This window comes from Mandrillus leucophaeus, unplaced genomic scaffold (genome assembly GCF_000951045.1).
Source record: "Mandrillus leucophaeus isolate KB7577 unplaced genomic scaffold, Mleu.le_1.0 Scaffold360, whole genome shotgun sequence".
NCBI lineage: Eukaryota > Metazoa > Chordata > Mammalia > Primates > Cercopithecidae > Mandrillus > Mandrillus leucophaeus.
The window spans coordinates 2,968,765-2,989,173 of NW_012103810.1; the positions used below are offsets into that span (position 1 = coordinate 2,968,765).

The 20,409-nt window shown below is 39.9% G+C and overlaps 1 protein-coding gene across 3 annotated transcripts in view; it reads left to right on the forward strand.

Moving 5' to 3' along the window:
* The window catches only part of PAK1 (p21 protein (Cdc42/Rac)-activated kinase 1), a 154,083-nt gene that overhangs the window by 85,594 nt on the left and 48,080 nt on the right, over nt 1–20,409 (forward strand). For 2 of the 3 annotated variants that reach the window (XM_011989734.1, XM_011989735.1), the window contains exons 2-5: nt 2,185–2,395; nt 14,368–14,468; nt 14,974–15,121; nt 20,020–20,057. In XM_011989734.1, the coding sequence (XP_011845124.1) occupies nt 2,206–2,395; nt 14,368–14,468; nt 14,974–15,121; nt 20,020–20,057 (477 nt within the window). In that variant the 5' untranslated portion in view covers nt 2,185–2,205. The remainder of the gene's footprint in view (nt 1–2,184; nt 2,396–14,367; nt 14,469–14,973; nt 15,122–20,019; nt 20,058–20,409) is intronic. The other variant, XM_011989733.1, reaches the window with a different exon arrangement.

Consider the following 20,409-nt stretch of genomic DNA (forward strand, 5'->3'; position numbering starts at 1 on the left):
AGACGGGCATGGTAGCACATGCCTGTAGTTCCTGCTACTCTGGAGGCTGAGTGGGGAGGATCTCTTGAGCCCTAGAGTTTGAGGCTGCAGTGAGCCAGGATTACACCACTGCACTCCAGCCTGCGTGACAGAGCAAGACTCTTGTCTCTAAAAAAAAAAAAAAAAAAAAAAACAAAAAAAAAACTCCTATAGATTTTATTTATAGTATTTTAGGTAATTGATGTCTAAAGCGGTAGTATTCAAATCTGACTGGCATTGGGATCACTAATTTTCAAAATACAGAATTAGGCCTTAACTCAGCCATTCTAAATCAAGATTTATGGGGGCCAAGCCAGGATATCTATATTTCTAAAAGCTCTTGGTGATTATTGTGCTGGTTTTTTAAACTCATTACTCTCTAAAGTACTGTTGTGTTTAACTCCAAAGAGCTTATATTTTAAATAGTCATGGTTAAATGTATAATTTTTACTGCAGCATGGAAGACTAATGAGAAATATTTTTAACTCTGGATACATTCATATCTATCCATTGTCAAGAACATTTGTTTATTTTAAGGTAATAACATATTTTCATTAAAACTATTGATAACATGTGATAGGGATTCCCCCCCCCCATCTTCCTTTCTTTTCTTTTCTTTTCTTTTCTTTTCTTTTCTTTTTCTTTTTCTTTTTCTTTTTCTTTTCTTTCGAGACAGAGTCTCCCTCTGTCACCCAGGCTGGAGTGCAGTGGTGCAATCTTGGCTCACTGCAGCCTCTGCCTCCCAAGTTCAGGTGATTCTCCTACCTCAGCCTCCTTAGCAGCTGGGATTACAAGCACCCGCCACAATGCCTGGCTAATTTTTGTATTTTTAGTAGAGAGGGGGTTTCATCATATTGGCCAGGCTGGTCTCAAACTCCTGATCTCAAGCGATCCGCCCACCTTGACCTCCCAAAGTGCTGGGATTACAGGCATGAGCCACCGTGCTTGTCCTATCCCCTATCTTTTAGATTTTATTCTACTGTTTCTCAGAAGTAGTGGAGATTTTGCCAGTAAATTCTGTACCATATTAGGACAGGATGGTTACTGCATTGACCGTTTTATGTTTTGAAGAAGAAAGCCAAGCACAGTGGCTCTCGCCTGTAATTCCAACTGCTTGGGAGACTGAGGCGGGAGGATTGATTGAGACTTGGAGTTTGAGACCCACCTGGGCAACATAGGGAGACTCTTGTCTCTAAAAAAATTTTTTTTAAATTAGACGGGCATGGTAGCACATGCCTGTAGTTCCTGCTACTCTGGAGGCTGAGTGGGGAGGATCTCTTGAGCCCTAGAGTTTGAGGCTGCAGTGAGCTATGATTGTACCACTGCACTTCAGCCTGGGTAACAGAGCAAGAATCCTCTCTCTCTCTCTCTCTCTCTCTCTCTCTCTCTGTGTGTGTGTGTGTGTGTGTCTCTGTCTCTCTGTCTCTTCTTTGTAAAGAATAAGGTAGAATTTTAGAGGAGGGAGACACTGGAGAGATTATATAGTCTCAGGGGTTAGCAAACTTTTGCTGTGAAGGGCAAAATAGTAAATATTTTAGGTCTGTGGACATACAGTCTCTGTTGCAACTACTAAATTCTGCCAGTATCGGGTAAAAAAAAAAGCCATAGACAATTTATAAATGAAGGGTGTGACTGTGTTCCAATAAAACTATTTACAAAAACAGCAACTTTGCTGACCCTTGATACAGTCCATTCCCGAGAGGGAAAGTGTAACTTGTCTAAGGTTATAAAATTAGAGGCTGGCAGAAAACTCACTATGTGGAATGCTGTTAGCAGTTTTATTTAATCTTCACATAGATGAAAAAATGAAACCTAAGAGGTTAAAGAATTTCTCTAAAGTTAGTAAGTGGTACTGGGATTCACACTTATTTTTTGCTAGACCAAATATCTGCTTTCAGCTACATCGTAATGGTTTTCCATGCTCTTCAATGTCCCAGAATGGGAATGCAAAGAAAAGCAAGACATTGTGATTTTTCATTAGTGCTTGGCACATAGTAGGCATTTACATCAGTGAATGTTAGCAATATCATGGCATGCAGTGGAAGGACTTGAGCTGAACCCTGAAGGAAGGGCTGTATAATTTTGATTCTTTGCAATTTTTTAACATGTATTTCCTTTTGGTCAACAATAATAAAGGAGTTATATTTTTCTTATTTCTGATTCTAGTAGCTGCTGCTGGTGGTGACAATGTCAAATAACGGCCTAGACATTCAAGACAAACCCCCAGCCCCTCCGATGAGAAATACCAGCACTATGATTGGAGCTGGCAGCAAAGATGCTGGAACCCTAAACCATGGTTCTAAACCTCTGCCTCCAAACCCAGAGGAGAAGAAAAAGAAGGACCGATTTTACCGATCCATCTTACCTGGAGATAAAAGTACAGTATTTGATTTTATTCTCATCATTTGTATGCTTTAAAAAAATTATTTTGGGTAACCTGGATAAAAGATCTGTCGTCTTTGACTTAATTTTCCTTTAATGCTTTTTTTTTCTGGTTAAATATTTCTCTTTCTTCTGACAGTGGCTGAAACCAAATGGAAAATAGACCTATTTTTATACTGTATTAACTATATCTGAGCAAAACTGTAAGAGAATAATTATGCTCTTGCCAGATTTGGGACAATCTGAAGTGATTTATTTATTTTTAAGTTCTTAAACTGTTTAGGAAGTCACAAAATGTAAGAAAAATTGGTATGTCTTTATTTGGAATTTTTTTCCCCTGAATTAGTTTCAATTGGAAATGTTTTCTTTCCAAAATCTTGATTGCCTTTTCTTTATTCCGACTTCCTGGTCCCACTTTCAGGTTTGGGGACTACATATCAGTAAGAATGGCAAGTAACAGCTGAGAAAAGGATGCAGAGATAACTAGCATTTAGCATGAGTTTACTATGAATAAATTATCCTGGGCAGTCTCATTTCCTTTTTATTGATAAAACTTCTATTAATAGAAGAATAATCATAGGATGAATAGTGTTGATTTTAACACTGTTAATTTAACAGTGTATATGAAAAAGTCGCCAAGATCCTTGTAGACAAGGTTGTAAAATAAAGGTTTTGCTATCCACAACAGAAGATCACTTTTGTTTGATACCAAAAATGTTGACTTAAGTGGCTGTTGCTCTGAAGTAAAGTTCTCTCTCCGTATGTTTGTGGGCCCTGTTCTTATAGCGTGCTAAAGATACTGGCTTTCTGTGTGTAAGTAGTTATCATGAGCTTCTAGTTTAGATGTAGCTGGGTCACCACTTACCAGCTTTCTCATCTTAGGCATGTCAGTTAACTGCTTTGACCTTTATTTAGTTTCCTATTTCAGAAGTGAGATATCATTTCACAGGGTAGTTGTGAAGACTACATACAAAGTTCCTAATAGAGTAACTTCCACACAGAAGGTACTTAAATGTTAGTTCTCTGTCTCTTTACTCTTTTGTCTCTGTCTCTTTACTCCTTTGTCGATGAATAGAAACTGGGAGGCATAGCTAGTAGACTACATGGTAAAATCAGAGCTGAGATTCTGAAACAGTAGGGCAGATACAACAAGCACAATGGTGGATTGCAGAAAACATCTCATGTTGTAGAAAAAATATAATTGCCTAACTGCAGATCAGGGGAGATGGTAGATGGTAGTGTCATTAGCCAAATAGGAAACACAGAAAGAAGGAACAAATTGGGAGCGTTGGTGATTGGAGAGCAGGGAAGATGATGATTTCGGACACATAGCTTTTATATACAGATACATCTTATGAGCAGACTTCATGTATTGTAATGTTTGTTGTAAAAGTGAAATGAGACATAATGAGGACTTTTAATGAGTACATTGGGCTTATATCTTTTTGTGTATGAATCCTTCTACTCCACCTTCCCTTCCCTGTGGGTTTGGGGGGTTTGGGTAGAAAAGAAGGCCAGGCACAGGGGCTCATGCCTGTAATCCCAACACTTTGGGAGGCCGAGGTGGGAGGATCGCTTGAGCTCAGGAGACCAGCCTGGGCAACATAGCAAGACCTTGTCTCTACTAAAAAAAAAAAAAAAAAGATCAGGCATGGTGGTGTGTGCCTGTAGTAACAGCTGCTTGGGAGGCTGAGGCAGGAGGATTGCTTGAACCTGGGACTTTGAAGCTGCAGTGAGCTATGATCATACCACTGCACTCCAGCCTGGGTGACAGAGTGAGATCCTGTCTTAAAAAAAAATAAAATAGGCCGGGCGTGGTGGCTCACGCCTGTAATCCCAGCACTTTGGGAGGCTTAGGTGGGTGGATTACCTGAAGTCAGGAGTTCAAGATCAGCCTGGCCAACATGGTGAAACCCCATCTCTACTAAAATACAAAAAATTAGCCGGGCATGGTGTGGGCGCCTGTAATCCCAGCTACTCAGGCGGCTGAGGCCAGGAGTATCACTTGAACCCGGGAGGCAGAGGTTGCAGTGAGCCAAGGTCACGCCATTGCACTTCGGCCTAGGCAACAAGAGTTAAATTCCATCTCAAAAAAATAAATAAATAAAATAAAAGATGTGGATAAGTTGCTTAACTTTGATTTCCTGACTAATTCATTCATATAGTAGCTGCCAACTTCCTTGGTACAAGGGCTATGATCTGAGGCAGTGTTAAATGCCCTGCAATCTTCTTCCACATATAGAGCCACTTTCTTTACCCCTCAATTTAGATGTGTATTTATTTTTAATATTGTGTCTTATCAACCAGTATTCTTGATCTCTGTAAATAAATAGGCTTTCAGCCCAAGTGTCTACATGTAGTAAAAGAGAACTTTTTAAATTAAAAAGTTTAAATTGTTCTTGCTGACTCAAACTAGAAGGGTAATAAAATTCTCATCCATAGGCATCATCAAAACTAAAAACATTTATGTTTCAAAGGGCATCATCCAGAAAGCAAAAAGGTAACCCACAGTAGGGAGAAAATTTTCCCAAATTACATGTTTTATAATGGATGTGTATCTAAAATATGTGAAGAAGAACTATTGCAAGTCAACAACCAAAAGACAAGTAATTTTAAAATGGGCAAAATATGTAAATAGACATATCTCCAAAGAACATATACAAATGGCCAAGAAGCACATGAAAGGATGCTCAAATCATTAGCCATCAGGGAAATGCAAATCAAAACCACAATGAGACACCACTTCACACTCACTAGGATGGCTATAATAAAAAAGATAATGACAAGTGTTAGTGAGGATGTGGAGAAGTTGCAACCCTCATAATTGCTGGTGGGAATGTAAAATGGTGCAGCCTCTGTGGAAAACAGTCTGGCAGTTCCTCAAAAGGTTAAACATAGAGTTACCAGCAGTACATGAATGTTTATAGCAGCATTCATAATATCCAAAAAGTGGAAACAACCCAAATATCCCATCAGCTGATGAATAGATAAATAATAAAATGTGGAATATCCATACGATGAAATATTTGGTAACAAAGACATGAAGTTCTGATCCATGCCATGACATGGATGAACCTTGAATGCTGCGTTAAGTGAAAGAAGCCAGTTAAAAGGATCACATGTAATATGATTTTATTTGTAGGAAATGTCCAGCATTGGTAAATTCATAGAAAGAAAGTAGATTAGTGGTTGCCTAGGGCTGCAGAGAGGGAGAGGCAATTAAAACTAGGAGATGATTACTAAGAGGGGTGGGGTTTCTTTTTGTAGTGATGAAATGTTCTAAAATTGATTTTGGTGATACCTGTCCAGCTCTCTGAATATATTAAAAGCCATTGAATTTTACACTATATGAGTGAATTGTTTGGTAAGTGAATTACCTCTCAATAAAGCTGATTTTAAAAAAAGAAGATTCCTGTCTGAAACAGCAGATGGAAGCAGAGCCTTCGGACATCATTGGGACCTGAAGGGACAATCTTATGTGCTAAATGGGAAAGTGGGGGTCCAGATATTGGGATTATAGTCTTGGTTCTTCCATAAATTGGCTGGCTGATTTGGGTCAATTATTTCTCTGTAGACGTCAGTGCCTTCATCTAGAAAAGGAGAGAGAGCAGTAGGCATGTGCAGTTTCTTTTAGCTTTAGAATCCTATAATTACATAAATGAGAGATTGCAAAGGCATGGTTAGATCAGGCTTGTCTATATAGGTGAGAAGAAACTAGGCCATTGTAAAGTACTTTATTCAGTGATGCAGCTCTAGAAAATCCTAGCTGAGTAACCCTAGGCTAAATCTGATCTGAAAATACATCTCATAACCTCAAGATCAAAACTGCATCTCTGTAGGTTGAGGGCATAGAGGTAGGAAACATACAGAGTTATAAGAATTTCTCACAAAATGATCTAACAATCTTTCATCCTTTGGGTATAGATTTTCTATATTTGCCCTGGGCACATAGGTTTCATCCCTTTGCTTTAAGACCCTTGATGGCTATAATTAATGCATACATCAAAATGAAAGAAGTCTGAGGTATTTTTCTTTTGTTTGAAACCTTTGATCAACCAGTAAGCTACTCAACTTAGTCCTAGAAGGATACACAGCAGTGTTGGTAGTCTTTGAAGTGGTATGCCCTTCATGTAGTATTTGAGCATTTATACCAGCTGCATAGAGTTATGTCTAGAACTGGACTTGTAACACAGATTGAGTCCAGCCACTGACATTTGTTAACTCTGATTTGTTTTTTAAATTTCATTTCAATATCCTTACTTCCCATTCACCCTATATCATTAGTAGGCTTTTGTCATTTGACATAGTAGATATAAAAGCATTTTCTAAACTAAAATGCAATACAAATAGGAGGTTTGTTTTTTAAAAATGGAAACCTCATTTATTGTTTTATTTGATACCTACATCAACTCATTTTTAGTTGGGGAGGTTAAGGCTTAGAGAAAAGTAAGTTGCTCAAGGTCTCACAAGTGGCAAGTGGGAGGGCTGAGTATGGAACTAAGTCTTCCTAAATTATCTGTTCCATTGTCACATAACTGTCTCTCTTAGTTCTCAACCCTGATTACACATTGGACTCACTTATGGTGCTTTTAAAAAATACAGGGCAGGGTGCAGTGGCTCATGCCTGTGATCCCAGAAGTTTGGGAGGCCAAGGCGGGCAGATCACTTGAGGTCAGGAGTTCTAGACCAACCTGGCCAACATGGCGAAACCCTGTCTCTACTAAAAATACAAAAATTAGCCGGTTGTGGTGATGGGCACCTGTAATCCCAACTACTCGGGAGGCTGAGGCAGGAGAATCGTTTGAATCTGGGAGGCAGAGGTTGCAATGAGCCAAGATCATGCCACTGCACTCCAGCCTGGGTAACAGAGTGAAACTCCTTTACAAAAAAAAAAAAAGTGGCCGGGCGTGGTGGCCCACACCTGTAACCCCAGCACTTTGGGAGGCCAAGGCAGGCGGATCACTTGAGGTCAGGAGTTCGAGACCAGCCTGGCCAACATGGTGAAACCCTGTCTCTGCTAAAACTAAAAAAATTAGCTGGACGTGGTAGTGGGCTCCTGTAATTCCAGCTACTCAGGAGGCTGAGGCGGCAGAATTGCTTGAACCCGGGAGGCAGAGGTCGCAGTGAGCTGAGATCACACCACTGTATTCCAGCATGGGTGACAGAGCAAAATTCTGTCTCAAAAATAAATAAATAAATAAATAATACTGATACCTGGATTCCATCCAGACTTTTGGAGTCAGAATCTCTAGAGGAGTTGTTTTGGGTCTGTAGAGAGATTTTTGGGAGATGAGAAAGAAGAATGATCTGTGGGCTGCAGTAATGGTTGAGGTTTGAGCTGCCAGCGGGTAGAATGTCTTTGGGCATTACCTAATGCTGACCTCTCTAGCATGGCTTCAGTATGTGCCTGGGGGATGCATAAATGATTGGAAAGAGAAGCTGTAATTGAGGGCCTGTAATAGGTGATGCTGAGTTGCAGAATTCCATGTGGGAAAGCCTGGTTCCTGTGGTTAGGATCTGGAGCCTTTGGTTTATTCTAAGAAGTCTTTCAGCATTTAGTTTGAAATCTTTTTCTGGCTGCATTTTCACAAGCAAAGTGGAATTCTCTGAGCTTGGGAAGAGTTTAGCAAAGTTAATTTTAACATTGGACTATGTCAGTGTTTATCTCTCCAAGTTTGGAACGTTTTACTGCCTTGAGCTCAGATTAGCTCAGTGGAGCCAATGAGAGGTGCTGCTTAAAAATAATTTTTTAAAAAAAGGCCAGTGATTTGTGCTAAAACTTTGATGGCTATACTGAGACAATGGGATTTTGCAGTGTCAGCCTCATTTCCCATGCTATCAGAAGGCCAAGTGGTCTAGGTCAAAGATAGGGTTAAAATTGGGATGGGTGAGGCTGGAAGCTTGTTTTCCCACTTTATTTTCTCAATCCCAAGATCTCTAGATACATGAAATCAAGATGATTCTTTCCTCTTTCTCACCTCAACCACAGTTTCTCTGTCTTAATGAATGGGTTGAGAAACCTAACAGTTTTTTATATTAATGACAACTTATGTTTGTAAAGTTCTTTAGTTTACAAAGCACATATATTTTCTGTAACTTAAAGAATTCTTTTTTTTTTTTTTGTTTTGAGACAGAGTCTCACTCTGTCGCCCAGGCTAGAGTGCGGTGATGGGATCTCAGCTCACTGGAACCTCCGCCTCCTGGGTTCAAGCAATTCTCCCTGCCTCAGCCTCTCAAGTAGCTGGGATTACAGGCACCTGCCACCACGCCTGGCTAATTTCTGTATTTTTTAGTAGATGCGGGGTTTTACCTTGTTGGCCAGGCTGGTCTTGAACTCCTGTCCTCGGGTGATTCGCCCGCCACGGCTGCCCAAAGTGCTGGGATTACAGGCATGGGCCACCGCGCCCAGCCAAGAATTCTTAACATAGTTGTAGGAATCCTTATTTAGATATAAATCTTCTGTCAGTTATATATGTTACAAATATCTTCTACTGTGCTCTTAGCTTTTATTAGATTAAGTAAATTCCCCTGTAATCTTAGACAGATGCTTGGCATGATGCGAGATAGAATTTTAATATGGTCAAATTTATTAGTTATTTTCTTTCTAATGCTTTGTGGTTCTATTTTGAAATCTTTAGCTACTCAGAGACTTGATTTTTCTATTGAGTTTTCTATATTCATGTACATGAGCACATTATTTGTATATTGTAATAGTTTTTTTTTTTTTCTTTCTTTATAATCCTCCTTTTACTTCTTTTTCTTGCCTAATTGCACTGGTTAATACCTTCAGTACTATGATGAATAGAAGTGGTGATGAGGAATACCTTTCTCTTGTTTTTAATCTCAGGAAGAGCTTTCAGCATTTTAGAATTAAGTATGATGTTTTTTCCAGAGTTTTTGGTAATTACCTTCTATAAGATTAAGTAAATTCCCTTGTAATCCTAGTTTGCTAAGAGTTTCTAATCACGATTGATATCACATTTCAGCAAATGCTTTTTTCTGCATTAATTGAACTGATTATATATATTTTCTTCTTTATTTTCTAAATGTAGTAAATTACATTCACTTTTTAAAAAAAAATTGAGATATAACTCGCATGCCATACAAGTCACCATCTTAAAATGTACAATTCTGTGGGTTTTGGTATATTCATAAGATTGTACAACCATTACAACTAACTTCAATACATTTTCATCGCTCCAGAAAAAAAACCCCATACTCATTGCAGTCATTCCTCATTTCTCCCTTCTCCCCTGGCAACCACTAATCTACTCTCTGTCTATGGATTTGCCTATTCTGGACATTTCATATAAATGGAATTACACAGTATATGGCCCTTTGTGACTGGCTTCTTTCACTTAGCATAATGTTTTCAAGGTTCATCCATGTTGTAGCATGGATCGGGACTTCATTCTCTTTATGGCTGAATAATAGTATATGGATGTACTACATTTTATCTGTTCATCACTTGAGAGACATTTGGGTTGCCTTCACTTTTTGACTGTTATGAATAAGCTGCTATGAACATTCACATACAAGTTTTTGTGTAGACATGAGTTTTCACCAGATTCCTGCAGACATATTTCTAGTCATCATAAAATATTTGCTACCACAGCAGTAGTCCCAGGGATACTATAACCCTGGGATATGGGACCATCAGGATCCTGGGTTTGCTTTATTTTCTCCATTGTGTCTTCCCTCAGTCTGAAGCTCATAGTGCCTTCCTGCCTGCAATCATGTGCTTTGTGAATCTGGTAAGAGTTTATGAAATTTGGTTGACTTGCTGAACAGGTGGAAAGAAGAAAGAAAGATCACACTGTTTACTTCTCTTGGCCTCTGCTTATTCTGTTTCTTTTGGAAATGCCCTTTCCCATCTCGGTCTGGCTAACCCCTGTTCATCCTTTGTGACTTCTTTCAGGTATTATCTTCTCCAGAAAGGTGGTTTATTACTTACCTTCATCTGTATGCAGAGCATGCACCATTGTCCTATTTTGCAGATTGAAGGCTTGAAACTCAGACTTTTCCAGGGTCACCCAGTGAGTTACTGGCAACGATAATACTGAATCCTTCCTCTGAGATTCTTTCCACTAACAGAAATTTCTTTTAATTCCTTGACCTCAGCTGTTTAGCTCCTGGGTTTGTGGTGATGAGCCAGTGAGACAATGACTGGCAGAGCTTGGTGAAGGGCTGTACACAGGTGAAGGGGATGATTGTTACTTCCCAGAAGGGATTAATTGGGTTCCAGGTGGCTCTAGGACTGTATGACTTCTCCATTTCTCTTCTGTATTCCTGCCTCTTGAATCCTGTTTTCTGCTGGTGATCCTCAACTGGTGAATACTCAGTCTAAATATTACACAGTACCAGGCCGGGCACGGTGGCTCATGCCTGTAATACCGGCACTTTGGGAGGCCAAGGTGGGTGGATCACCCAAGGTCAGAAGTTCGAGACTGGTAAACATGGTGAAACCCTGTCTCTACTAAAAATACAAGTAGCCAGGTGTGGTGGTGGGTGCCTATAATCTCAGCTGCTTGGGAGGCTGAGGGAGGGAGAAATTGCTTGAACCGGGGAGGTGGAGGTTACAGTGAGCCGAGATCATGCCATTGCACTCCATCCAGCCTGGGCAACAAGTCTGAAAAAAAAAAAAATTATGCAGTACCCAAGCTAAATCCTGCCACCTAGATTTCCCCATTCCTTTTACTTCTCTCCTTTCCCACTTCAGCCAAGTCATTGCTATTTTTGTACTCCACTATGTTAAACTGTTATTTCAGTTAGTAGTTGATTCCAGTCAAATCTCAGTAGGGATCGGGGTATAATAAAGAGTGAAAGACTTGATCAGGTGGACTTACAGTCATGTGCTCTGTGAATCAGGACAAGTCAACTTACTTCCCTGGGCCTCTTTCCTCAGGGAATGGGATTACATGGTCTCTAGAATCACTCCCTAATACTTTCTTTATTTATTTTTTGAGACACAGTCTCACTCTGTCACCCAGGCTGGAGTGCATTGGCACAATTTCAGCTCACTTCAACCTCTGCCTCCCGGTTCAAGCTATTCTCGTGCTTTACCCTCTTGAGTAGCTAGGATTATAGGCACGTGCCACCACGCCCAGCTAATTTTTGTATTTTTAGTAGAGATGGAGTTTCGTCATGTTGACCAGGCCAGTCTTGAACTCCTGATCTCAGGTGATCTGCCTGCCTCAGCCTCCCAAAGTGCTGGGATTACAGGCGTGAGCCACCGCGCCTGGCCATTCCCTAATATTTTCTAGAGTATTCTTCAATCCAGTAAGCCATGTGCTGGATTGAAATTCAGAAGTATAGTGATTGTAATTGGAAGTGATAATTTTGGTCCTCAAGAAGCTTACATTTTGGATTTTTAAACTGGCAAGGAATCATATAAGACAGGAAATGACTAGATGCTTGGTGGTGTAGCAGACTCAGTGTCTTGGGAATTAACAGGAAGAAGAAAGGTCAGGAAATCCTTCCTGGAAAAAGTGGGACCTGAGCCAGTCTTTAAAAGATGGCTGAGATAGGGAGAAGGAGAAGAGAGCATTCCAAACAAGGAGAAGAAAAAGCGAGCAAAAACTTGGAGGTGGGAATGTGTGAGGTATATTCAAAGGTTGCAGGGTAAAGAGTGCTCAGTAGAAGCAGAGCTGACTTTAGCATTACCCTGTGTGTTCATGTATTAAATGATTCCATTTCCCTGGAACTCTTTTCTGTAAACTACTCATGCTTTGAGCTAACTTTCTTTTTGGGCGTCCTTTACTAAAGTTTCTTCTGCATTTGACAGTTCATGCCTGTGATGTATTATATAGTATATCAATTATATATAATAGAACTAATGTATAAACATGCATAGATATAAAAAATAAAAATTGAAATAAAACACAAATATAATTGTACTTCCCTAAGTGACTAGATCAGAGGGAATTTAGAAACAGAAAGTAGTTCCAAAGCCCTGCCACATGTTCCAGTGCATTCTGGCTATGAGAAAGACAGATGGACTTATGTCATAAAGGACTGCTTGACTTGGGGCCCTGGTATACCCCTTAGCCTTGTCTTTCTCAAAGCAGCTGCTTCTGAGAGGGAAATTGCCAAGTACATAAATAGCTTAAACCCTAGCACTTGGCATGTAGGCAAATGGTTCTCATTAAGATACTGAAGAATGAACCTTTGGAATCAGACCTGGGTTCAAATCCCAGCTCTCAGTAGCTGTATGAGTAAATTATTCAGTTTCTTCATCTGTAAAATGACAGTAGTAATATTTATCTCATAGGATTGTAAGAATGATGGTAGTAATATCTGTCTCGTAGGATTGTAAGAATGAAGAAAAATACTATATTGACATCATTTTTGTATACATAGCAAGTTCTTAATGTCATTTCTTCTTATTACACTGAAGTATGTTTTCTTGATTCAACTTGAAATGTTTTAGGGGAGGTAAAATAGAATGTAAAGAACCTTGGCTTTGATGCCAGACTTTTTGGACTTTAATTACTTAATGATTGTAGGCAAGTCTGTTCCCAAATTTTCTAATCTGCAAGTAAAACTTGCCTCAGGATTGTGGTGATTGTATTACATGATATGTATGAAATACCTATTTAAAACTGTGGAATGTCGTGTCAGGAAGGAATCTTAACTGCAGAGCTTTGAGAAGGCATAGCTTCTTGTTTTCATAGACTCACAGAATGTAGGCGCTTGAGGGACCCTTAAGATCATCCAGCTCATACTCGCCCTTGTTTAGATGAGACAGCAGAGATCCTGGTCTCTCTCTCTCTTTCTCTACGCATGCACACGCGCGCGCATTGTGGTAAGGTAGAGGTGAAACTGGCTTGAACTCTAGACCTTTTTGTGTTTTCCTTCTCATTTTGCTACCTTTTATCAGGGTTATGCTGGGTCTGTGGAGGTATTAGAACTTCAGAATTTCTTTTGGTTAGTGTATTGAGCTCCCAGACAACAGGATTTTAAAATAAGGTTCACAGGTGCTGGGTAACAAGTGTTGTGAAAGTCAGGCCAGAGCTGCTGAAAGGAACATTTATTCCTGCCCTGGAGAGAATTTTTGTGTCTTAGGCAGATTCCTTGAACTCCTTGCCCAGTTGAGGTAAATGTCTGGTCATTTTTTCCTTTCTTCACTTACTGTCTGAGCACCTACTTTGTGCCAGGTGTGTGCTAGCCTCTGGGAAGCTGTGACTAATTTGACATGGCCCCTGTACTTAGAATTCAGTCTGGTATGGAAGATAAACACTTATAGTAGTCAATTACTATTATATATATTGGGTGCTATAGGAACAGAGAGGGTAAAGAACTGCCCAGCCTAGAGATCAAGGAGGGCTTCACAAAAAAGAAGACTTACCCTATATCAACTGGGTAGTTACTGGTAAAACCAGGACTGTTAACTCTGACACACATTTTTTTTGCCTCTCCTTTTATTTTATTTTATTTTATTTTATTTTATTTTATTTTATTTTATTTTATTTTATTTTATTTTGAGACAGGGCCTCATTCTGTCGCCCAGGCTGGAATGCAATGGCATGATCTTGGCTCACTGCAACCTCTACATCCTGGGCTCAAATGATCCTCTTGCTTCAACTTCACAAGTAGCTGCCACTACAGGCATGCACCACCATGTCCAGCTAATTTTTGTATTTTTTGTAGAGACAGGGTTTTGCCATGTTGCCTAGGCTGGTCTTGAACTCCTGGACTCAAGCGATCTGCCTGCCTTGGCCTCCCAAAGTGCTGGGATTACAGGCATGAGCCACCATCTTACTTTAGTTCAACAAGAAATTAAGTCTTTAAACATGCATTGAGTATCTGCTCCAATCCAGGTCCATAATTGGGGTCTTCAACATATGTGAAATATTAATAGATAGACTTTGCCCTCTCAAGGAGACTACAGCGCAATAAAGAGCTAAAATAAGCCTAAAAACAATAATGTTCCTGTTTTTTATTTCCTTTTCCCTGTTTCTCTTGCAGCAAATAAAAAGAAAGAGAAAGAGCGGCCAGAGATTTCTCTCCCTTCAGATTTTGAACACACAATTCATGTTGGTTTTGATGCTGTCACAGGGGAGTTTACGGTAAGTCCTGGGTCACAGAAAAGTCTTTAGTCTTTTAGAGCTCTGGCTGTGCACTGTTAGATTTAACCCTTTCTCATCTTCCTGATGCTTCTGTCTTTGCCTGAGACCCTGATTACAATTTTCTCACATTCATCAGTGGGACACTTGCATCGCTAAAATTGTATCCAGAGAAGCCTTTCCATCTCCATTCTGTAAATAATAAACCTCTGTTAAGTGGTAGGCTTGGTAGCAGGCTCTGTGTGGGGCACTGATCATGCAGGAACAGCATCCTATCCTACCATCCTGGAGGTATAGCGTGGTGAAGGAGCAGACATCTTAAGAAATGACTAATACAATGAGAAAGATATTATAAAAGAGGCTTATGTAAACTCTGAGGGTATAGAGAGAAAGGAATGACTAACAAATGCATCTTTTGCTGCTAGCAAGTGTCAGAGTTAGCTCTGATGTTCTTTCAGGGTCCACTGTGATTGTGCCTTCCTGTTCGTCTTGCATGTCTCTCTTATAGGGAATGCCAGAGCAGTGGGCCCGCTTGCTTCAGACATCAAATATCACTAAGTCGGAGCAGAAGAAAAACCCGCAGGCTGTTCTGGATGTGTTGGAGTTTTACAACTCAAAGAAGACATCCAACAGCCAGAAATACATGAGCTTTACAGGTATGAAAACTGTGTCCCGGGCAGTCTCAGCAAGAGATGGTTTTAATCTGGATGGGAAAACTCACATGCCTATTGGTCTGGGATAAGAGAACAGAGTAGTTGAAAGAGTGGAAGTGGCACTTTAACTAACGTGGAATTTTGGAATTTGACAGCCAAGATGATGGACTTTGCATCAAACTTAAGTCTTCGCTCTGACACTGCACATGTTTTTTTAAAAATAGTATGGTATTATACAGAGAGAACACAGATTTTGTGCTAGAAGGTCTAGATTCTGACCCTTACTAGATTCTAACAGTCGCTTCATTTCTTTGCGCCTCAAAATGGGAATAATTCCTATCTCAAGAGGCTGTAGTGAGAAATGATTGGGCACAGTGCCTCACGCCTGTAATTCCAACACTTTGGGAGGCCGAGGCAAGAGGATCGCTTGAGGTCAGGAGTTCGAGACCAGCCTGGGCAACATGGCAAAACCCTGTCTCTACAAAAAATGCAAAAATTAGCCAGGTGTGGTGGTGCATCCCTGTGGTCCCAGCTACTTGGGAAGCTGAGGTGAAGGGATCACTTAAGCCTGGGAGGTGGAGGTTGCAGTGAGCAAGGATCACACCACTGCACTCCAGCCTGGGCAACAGATTGAGACCCTGTCTCAAAAAAAAAGAGGTTATAGTGAGAAATAAGTGAGCCGACAGATGTGAAAGTTCTTTATAAGTTGTAAAACATCACCATAGAAATGTAACTATCATTATCATCATTATTGTTAATATTATTATTAGTTATTTAATAACACTAATAATGTATGTCTTCCTCAGGGAACTAATTTTTATTAGTTAAATGAAAAACAGGCCATTAAATAATAAATTTCTTTACATGTACCCTCAGTAGAAGGGACTATATTTTTCAGAGTGTTTTTAATAGCAGAATTGGGATTAGAACCCAGGTCTCCTAATTCCTATACCATCACCTTTTGAATTTACTGCTTGCCCCTAATAATGTTATTTGGAGGCTCTCCTTCCACAGAGGACCTACTTTCTCCCTTGTTTTGCAGGTGTGAGAGCCAAAGAAGGCCTTTCTAATATGTTAAATTAATAGTGGGCTAATCTTTTAATTTCCAGGCTCTTTACTCATGTTGCCTCCTTCAAATGGCAGTATTGTTGGGAAGGTGAGAACCAGGATGAACTAGGGAATTTGAAGGATGCTTTCCCCAGCCAGTATCTGGCTTGTTTCAAGGGCACAGATGGTGGAGATGACAGGCTACAGCTTCACTCATGCTGCCATGGTGGTGCCCAGGAGAGGGCCATGCATGTGCCCAGCAGTATTTCCTTCCTCTCGTCTGGCCCCGCTGAGTCTGTCTCACTTCTTCCATTGAGGGACTGAGTCATTTCAAGGAGGAATTGGGGTGGAGGGCTACTGAGTGGGAAAGTTTTCTAGTCAGGAAATTAGAGTTTATGTTAAGGAACTTGTCATGGAAACATCAGGTTAGAGGCTGTCTTTGAAAACCTCAGTGGCTAAGTCTTGGGAAGGATCTTTCCTGCATGTATGTATGTAGATATGTGCTAATGGCATGTAAGTGTGTACGTAAACAGAGGCATAGCCCTATGGGTTTGCATATATTTGGAATTAAAGCCCACTTAAGTATTCATGAACAAAGATAAAGTCCACTCAGGTATTCATGAACGAACATATGTATAAATATACACATTCAGGTAATTATGTATATGTTCATTCATGCATGCATATATGAATAATATTGAGTGTGTATGTACAGATACATGTGTGTACATCTACTTTTGTATGTACAAATTTGTGCACATGTGTATATATATATATATGCCAGAATTTTAATTTTCTGTAAGTTGAAGACTAGGGCCAACTCTAGGCAAAAGTGCATATTTGGCACAGGTTTTTTAAAGTGTCATATCTCTCCTTTCCCTATTTGCCATCCTCTCATACTATTAGTTATGATAATACTACCTCAATTTGTATATGCTCACATGTGAATTACCTCACGTGATTTTTTTTTTTTTTTTTTTTGAGACAGAGTCTTGCTCTGTCACCCAGGCTGGAGTCCTGTGGTACGATCTCAGCTCACTGCAGCCTGTGCTCCTGGGCTCAAGTGATTCTCCTTCCTCAGCCTCCTGAGTAAGTGGGACTGCGGGTGTGTGCCACCACACCCAGCTAATTTTTGTGTTTTTAGTAGAGATGGGTCATCATGTTGGCCAGGGTGGTCTCGAACTCCTGACCTCAAGTGATTTGCCCGCCTCAGCTTCCCACAGTGCTGGGATTACTGGCATGAGCCACTGAGCCTGGCTCCCTCATGTGATTCTTATGATGGCCTTAGGAGACTGGCAGGGCAAGGACTATTATCCTCCTTTTATATACGCAAAGAAATTAATTAGACTCAGAGAAGTTACGTGACATACCCCAAGTGACTCAGCTGATACATGATGGAAATGTATTTTGACTTGGGCCTTTAACTCCTTTGCTGCCTATAACCCAAACACAATCCTCCATGCTAATTTTGGTCAAGTGTTTCTATTTTTTCAACACTTCATTTTTTTTTTTTTTTTTTGAGATGGAGTCTCGCTCTGTCACCCGGGCTGGAGTGCGGTGGCGCGATCTTGGCTCATTGCAACCTCCGCCTCCTGGGTTCAAGCAATTCTTCTGCCTCAGCCTCCCAAGTAGCTGGGACTATAGGCGCACACCACTATGCCCAGTTAATTTTTGTATTTTTAGTAGAGACAGGGTTTCACCATATTGGCGAGGCTTGTGATCCACCCACCTTGGCCTCCTAAAGCGCTGGGATTACAGGTGTGAGCCACTGCGCCCAGCAACACTTAATTTTTTATACCGGTTAGTAGCTAATGTAATAGGGAAAAAGTAGATGAGATTGACAGCGCAGCTGGGTCTTAGCCCTATTTTGCCAATGACTTACGTGACCTTGAACCAATCTTTTTCCTTTTCTGAACCTCATTTTACTCATCTGTAAATGAAAGTGCTGGAAGTACTTTCTGTTCCGTCATTCTGTGCTTTGGAATTTGATTTTGATATATAGTTCATCACCTTTGAAGGGAGTGTTTACTTATTTTTTATATGACATAACAAGTATACTTATTACCAAAATACCCAATCTTCAAAAATACTAGCAGTACATAAAGTTGGGGGTAGTGCAGCGAAGGCATAGTGTTGTACTCTGCCAAAGTTGATAGTCTTCTGGACAAGAAAAAACAAATGAATTATGTTTAAAGTATATCCTGAATTTATTTCTCCAGAATACTGCTAGCTATTCTGGATTTGTTATAAGAACATGTTGTCAGAGCTTGCCTTATTTCCTGCTGTGTGGGTTCATGATTTGCTGTAGGGTCAAAGAAGCTGTATCTAGCACTTTTTATATGATGGAATTGGGATTGTACATTCTCTGGGCTTGGTTCTTGGTGAGGAATATATTGGATTTGGTAGAATATTTCTCCTCCTCAATTCCATTAGTGGTGAATTGGCAAAGTCAGTTTTTCTTGGACCCATGGGAATTAAAGAACAAAACTGAAGACATTAACTGGTCTTTAAACTTATTTCTTGCTAAGATCTCCGTTGGGTCTCTCTTTCACATTTTATGAAGTCTAAGATACCACTGATTGTAAGATGCACAATTATTTCCATACCAATCAAGGAAAATAAAGCTGCCAATTAAACCATAACATGGATGGTAGGACACACCTCTGTTTCAGAGACTTTAATGTGAAAAATGTACCTCTCCGAATCAATGAAACATGGTAATTGCTTCATTGAGGGAGCTTGACTCTATTCTTGGAAAACAAGACACTACCTTTAATTAGACTTGACAGGATTAATACCTGTCTTTTCCTCAACCTTAGTCCTTTTGTCCCTGGGGGGCAGTAGATATGGATATAGAAGGATCCTTTATGAAAGCTGAAGCTGGAGACTGGCCATGATTTGGCATGGATGACTCAGGGGTGGTGCTATGGATTCTTTCCTTTTCTTTTAGAACGCAGATTTTCTTAGCTATTTAAGCCTTACAGTGATATAGCTGATGATGTGGATACAGTTCTAGCATAGTATTTAGAATGAGACCAGAATTCGAATCTAATTCCTCTCTTTAACCTGTGTGTACCCTGGACAGATAACAGTCATGTGCCACAACAACAGACCGCATATACAATGGTGGTCTGATAATATTATAAGGAAGCTGAAAAATTCTTATCACCTAGTGATTACTTAAGTTTAAAATAAATTTAGTGTAGCCTACGTGTATACTGGTAATGTCCTACTTAGGCCTTCAGATTTACTCATCACTCACTCAGTGACTCACCCAGAGCAACTTCCAGTCCTGCAGGCTCTATTTATGGTAAGTGCTTATGTAGATATATCCTTTTATTTACCTTTTGAACTATATTTTTATTGTACCTTTTCTATGTTTAGATATACAAATGCTTACCATTGTGTTACAGTTGCCTGCAGTAACATGCTGTACAGGTTTGTAGCCTAGAAAGCAATAGGCTATACAATATAGCCCAGGTATGTGGCAGGCTATACCATCTAGGTTTGTGTAAGTACACTCTATGATGTTCCCATAATGACAGAATTACCTGATGACACATTTCACAGAGCATACCCTATTGCTAAGCCACACACAACTGTACTTAACATCTCTGAACTTGTTTCCAAATCAATAAAAGTAGATATAATAACAGTACTCAGAGCCATAATGAGGATTAAAGAAGGTGATATGTACAATGCGTTTAGCATGATATCTAGCCTGTAGTACCAGTCATACTATTACTATTCTCTGAATCTGGCATGTGCTTGACCAGATAGACTTCTTTTGCTGTCAAGAAAGAATTAACTGTAATTGTTTATTGACTAAGTCCCTTGTCTTTCTTCCTGTGCAGATAAGTCAGCTGAGGATTATAATTCTTCTAACGCCTTGGTAAGTATTTACTCTATGTTGATGTGGGCAGACGTGGAGGTAAGGATCAAGACGGTGTGGCAGAGGCAGAGCCTGAGCTGGAGGCAGTCATATTAGTCACTTCTGCACCCTTGGCCTCAGAATTCCTATCTATCCAATAAAGAAATTAGATATAATAAATAGGAGTGTCCCTTTCAGCTTTAATGTCCTAGAAATTCTTTCTTTGTGATAATTTTTTTATTTTTAATTTTTATGGATTCATAATAGTTGTAAAATGTTCTGGAAATTCTGGAACCAGAAGATATGGCTTTAGGTTCAGTTTTTTAATTTGTAGCTTTGAACCTTGGGAAAGTCAGTTTGCCTCTTTGAGCTT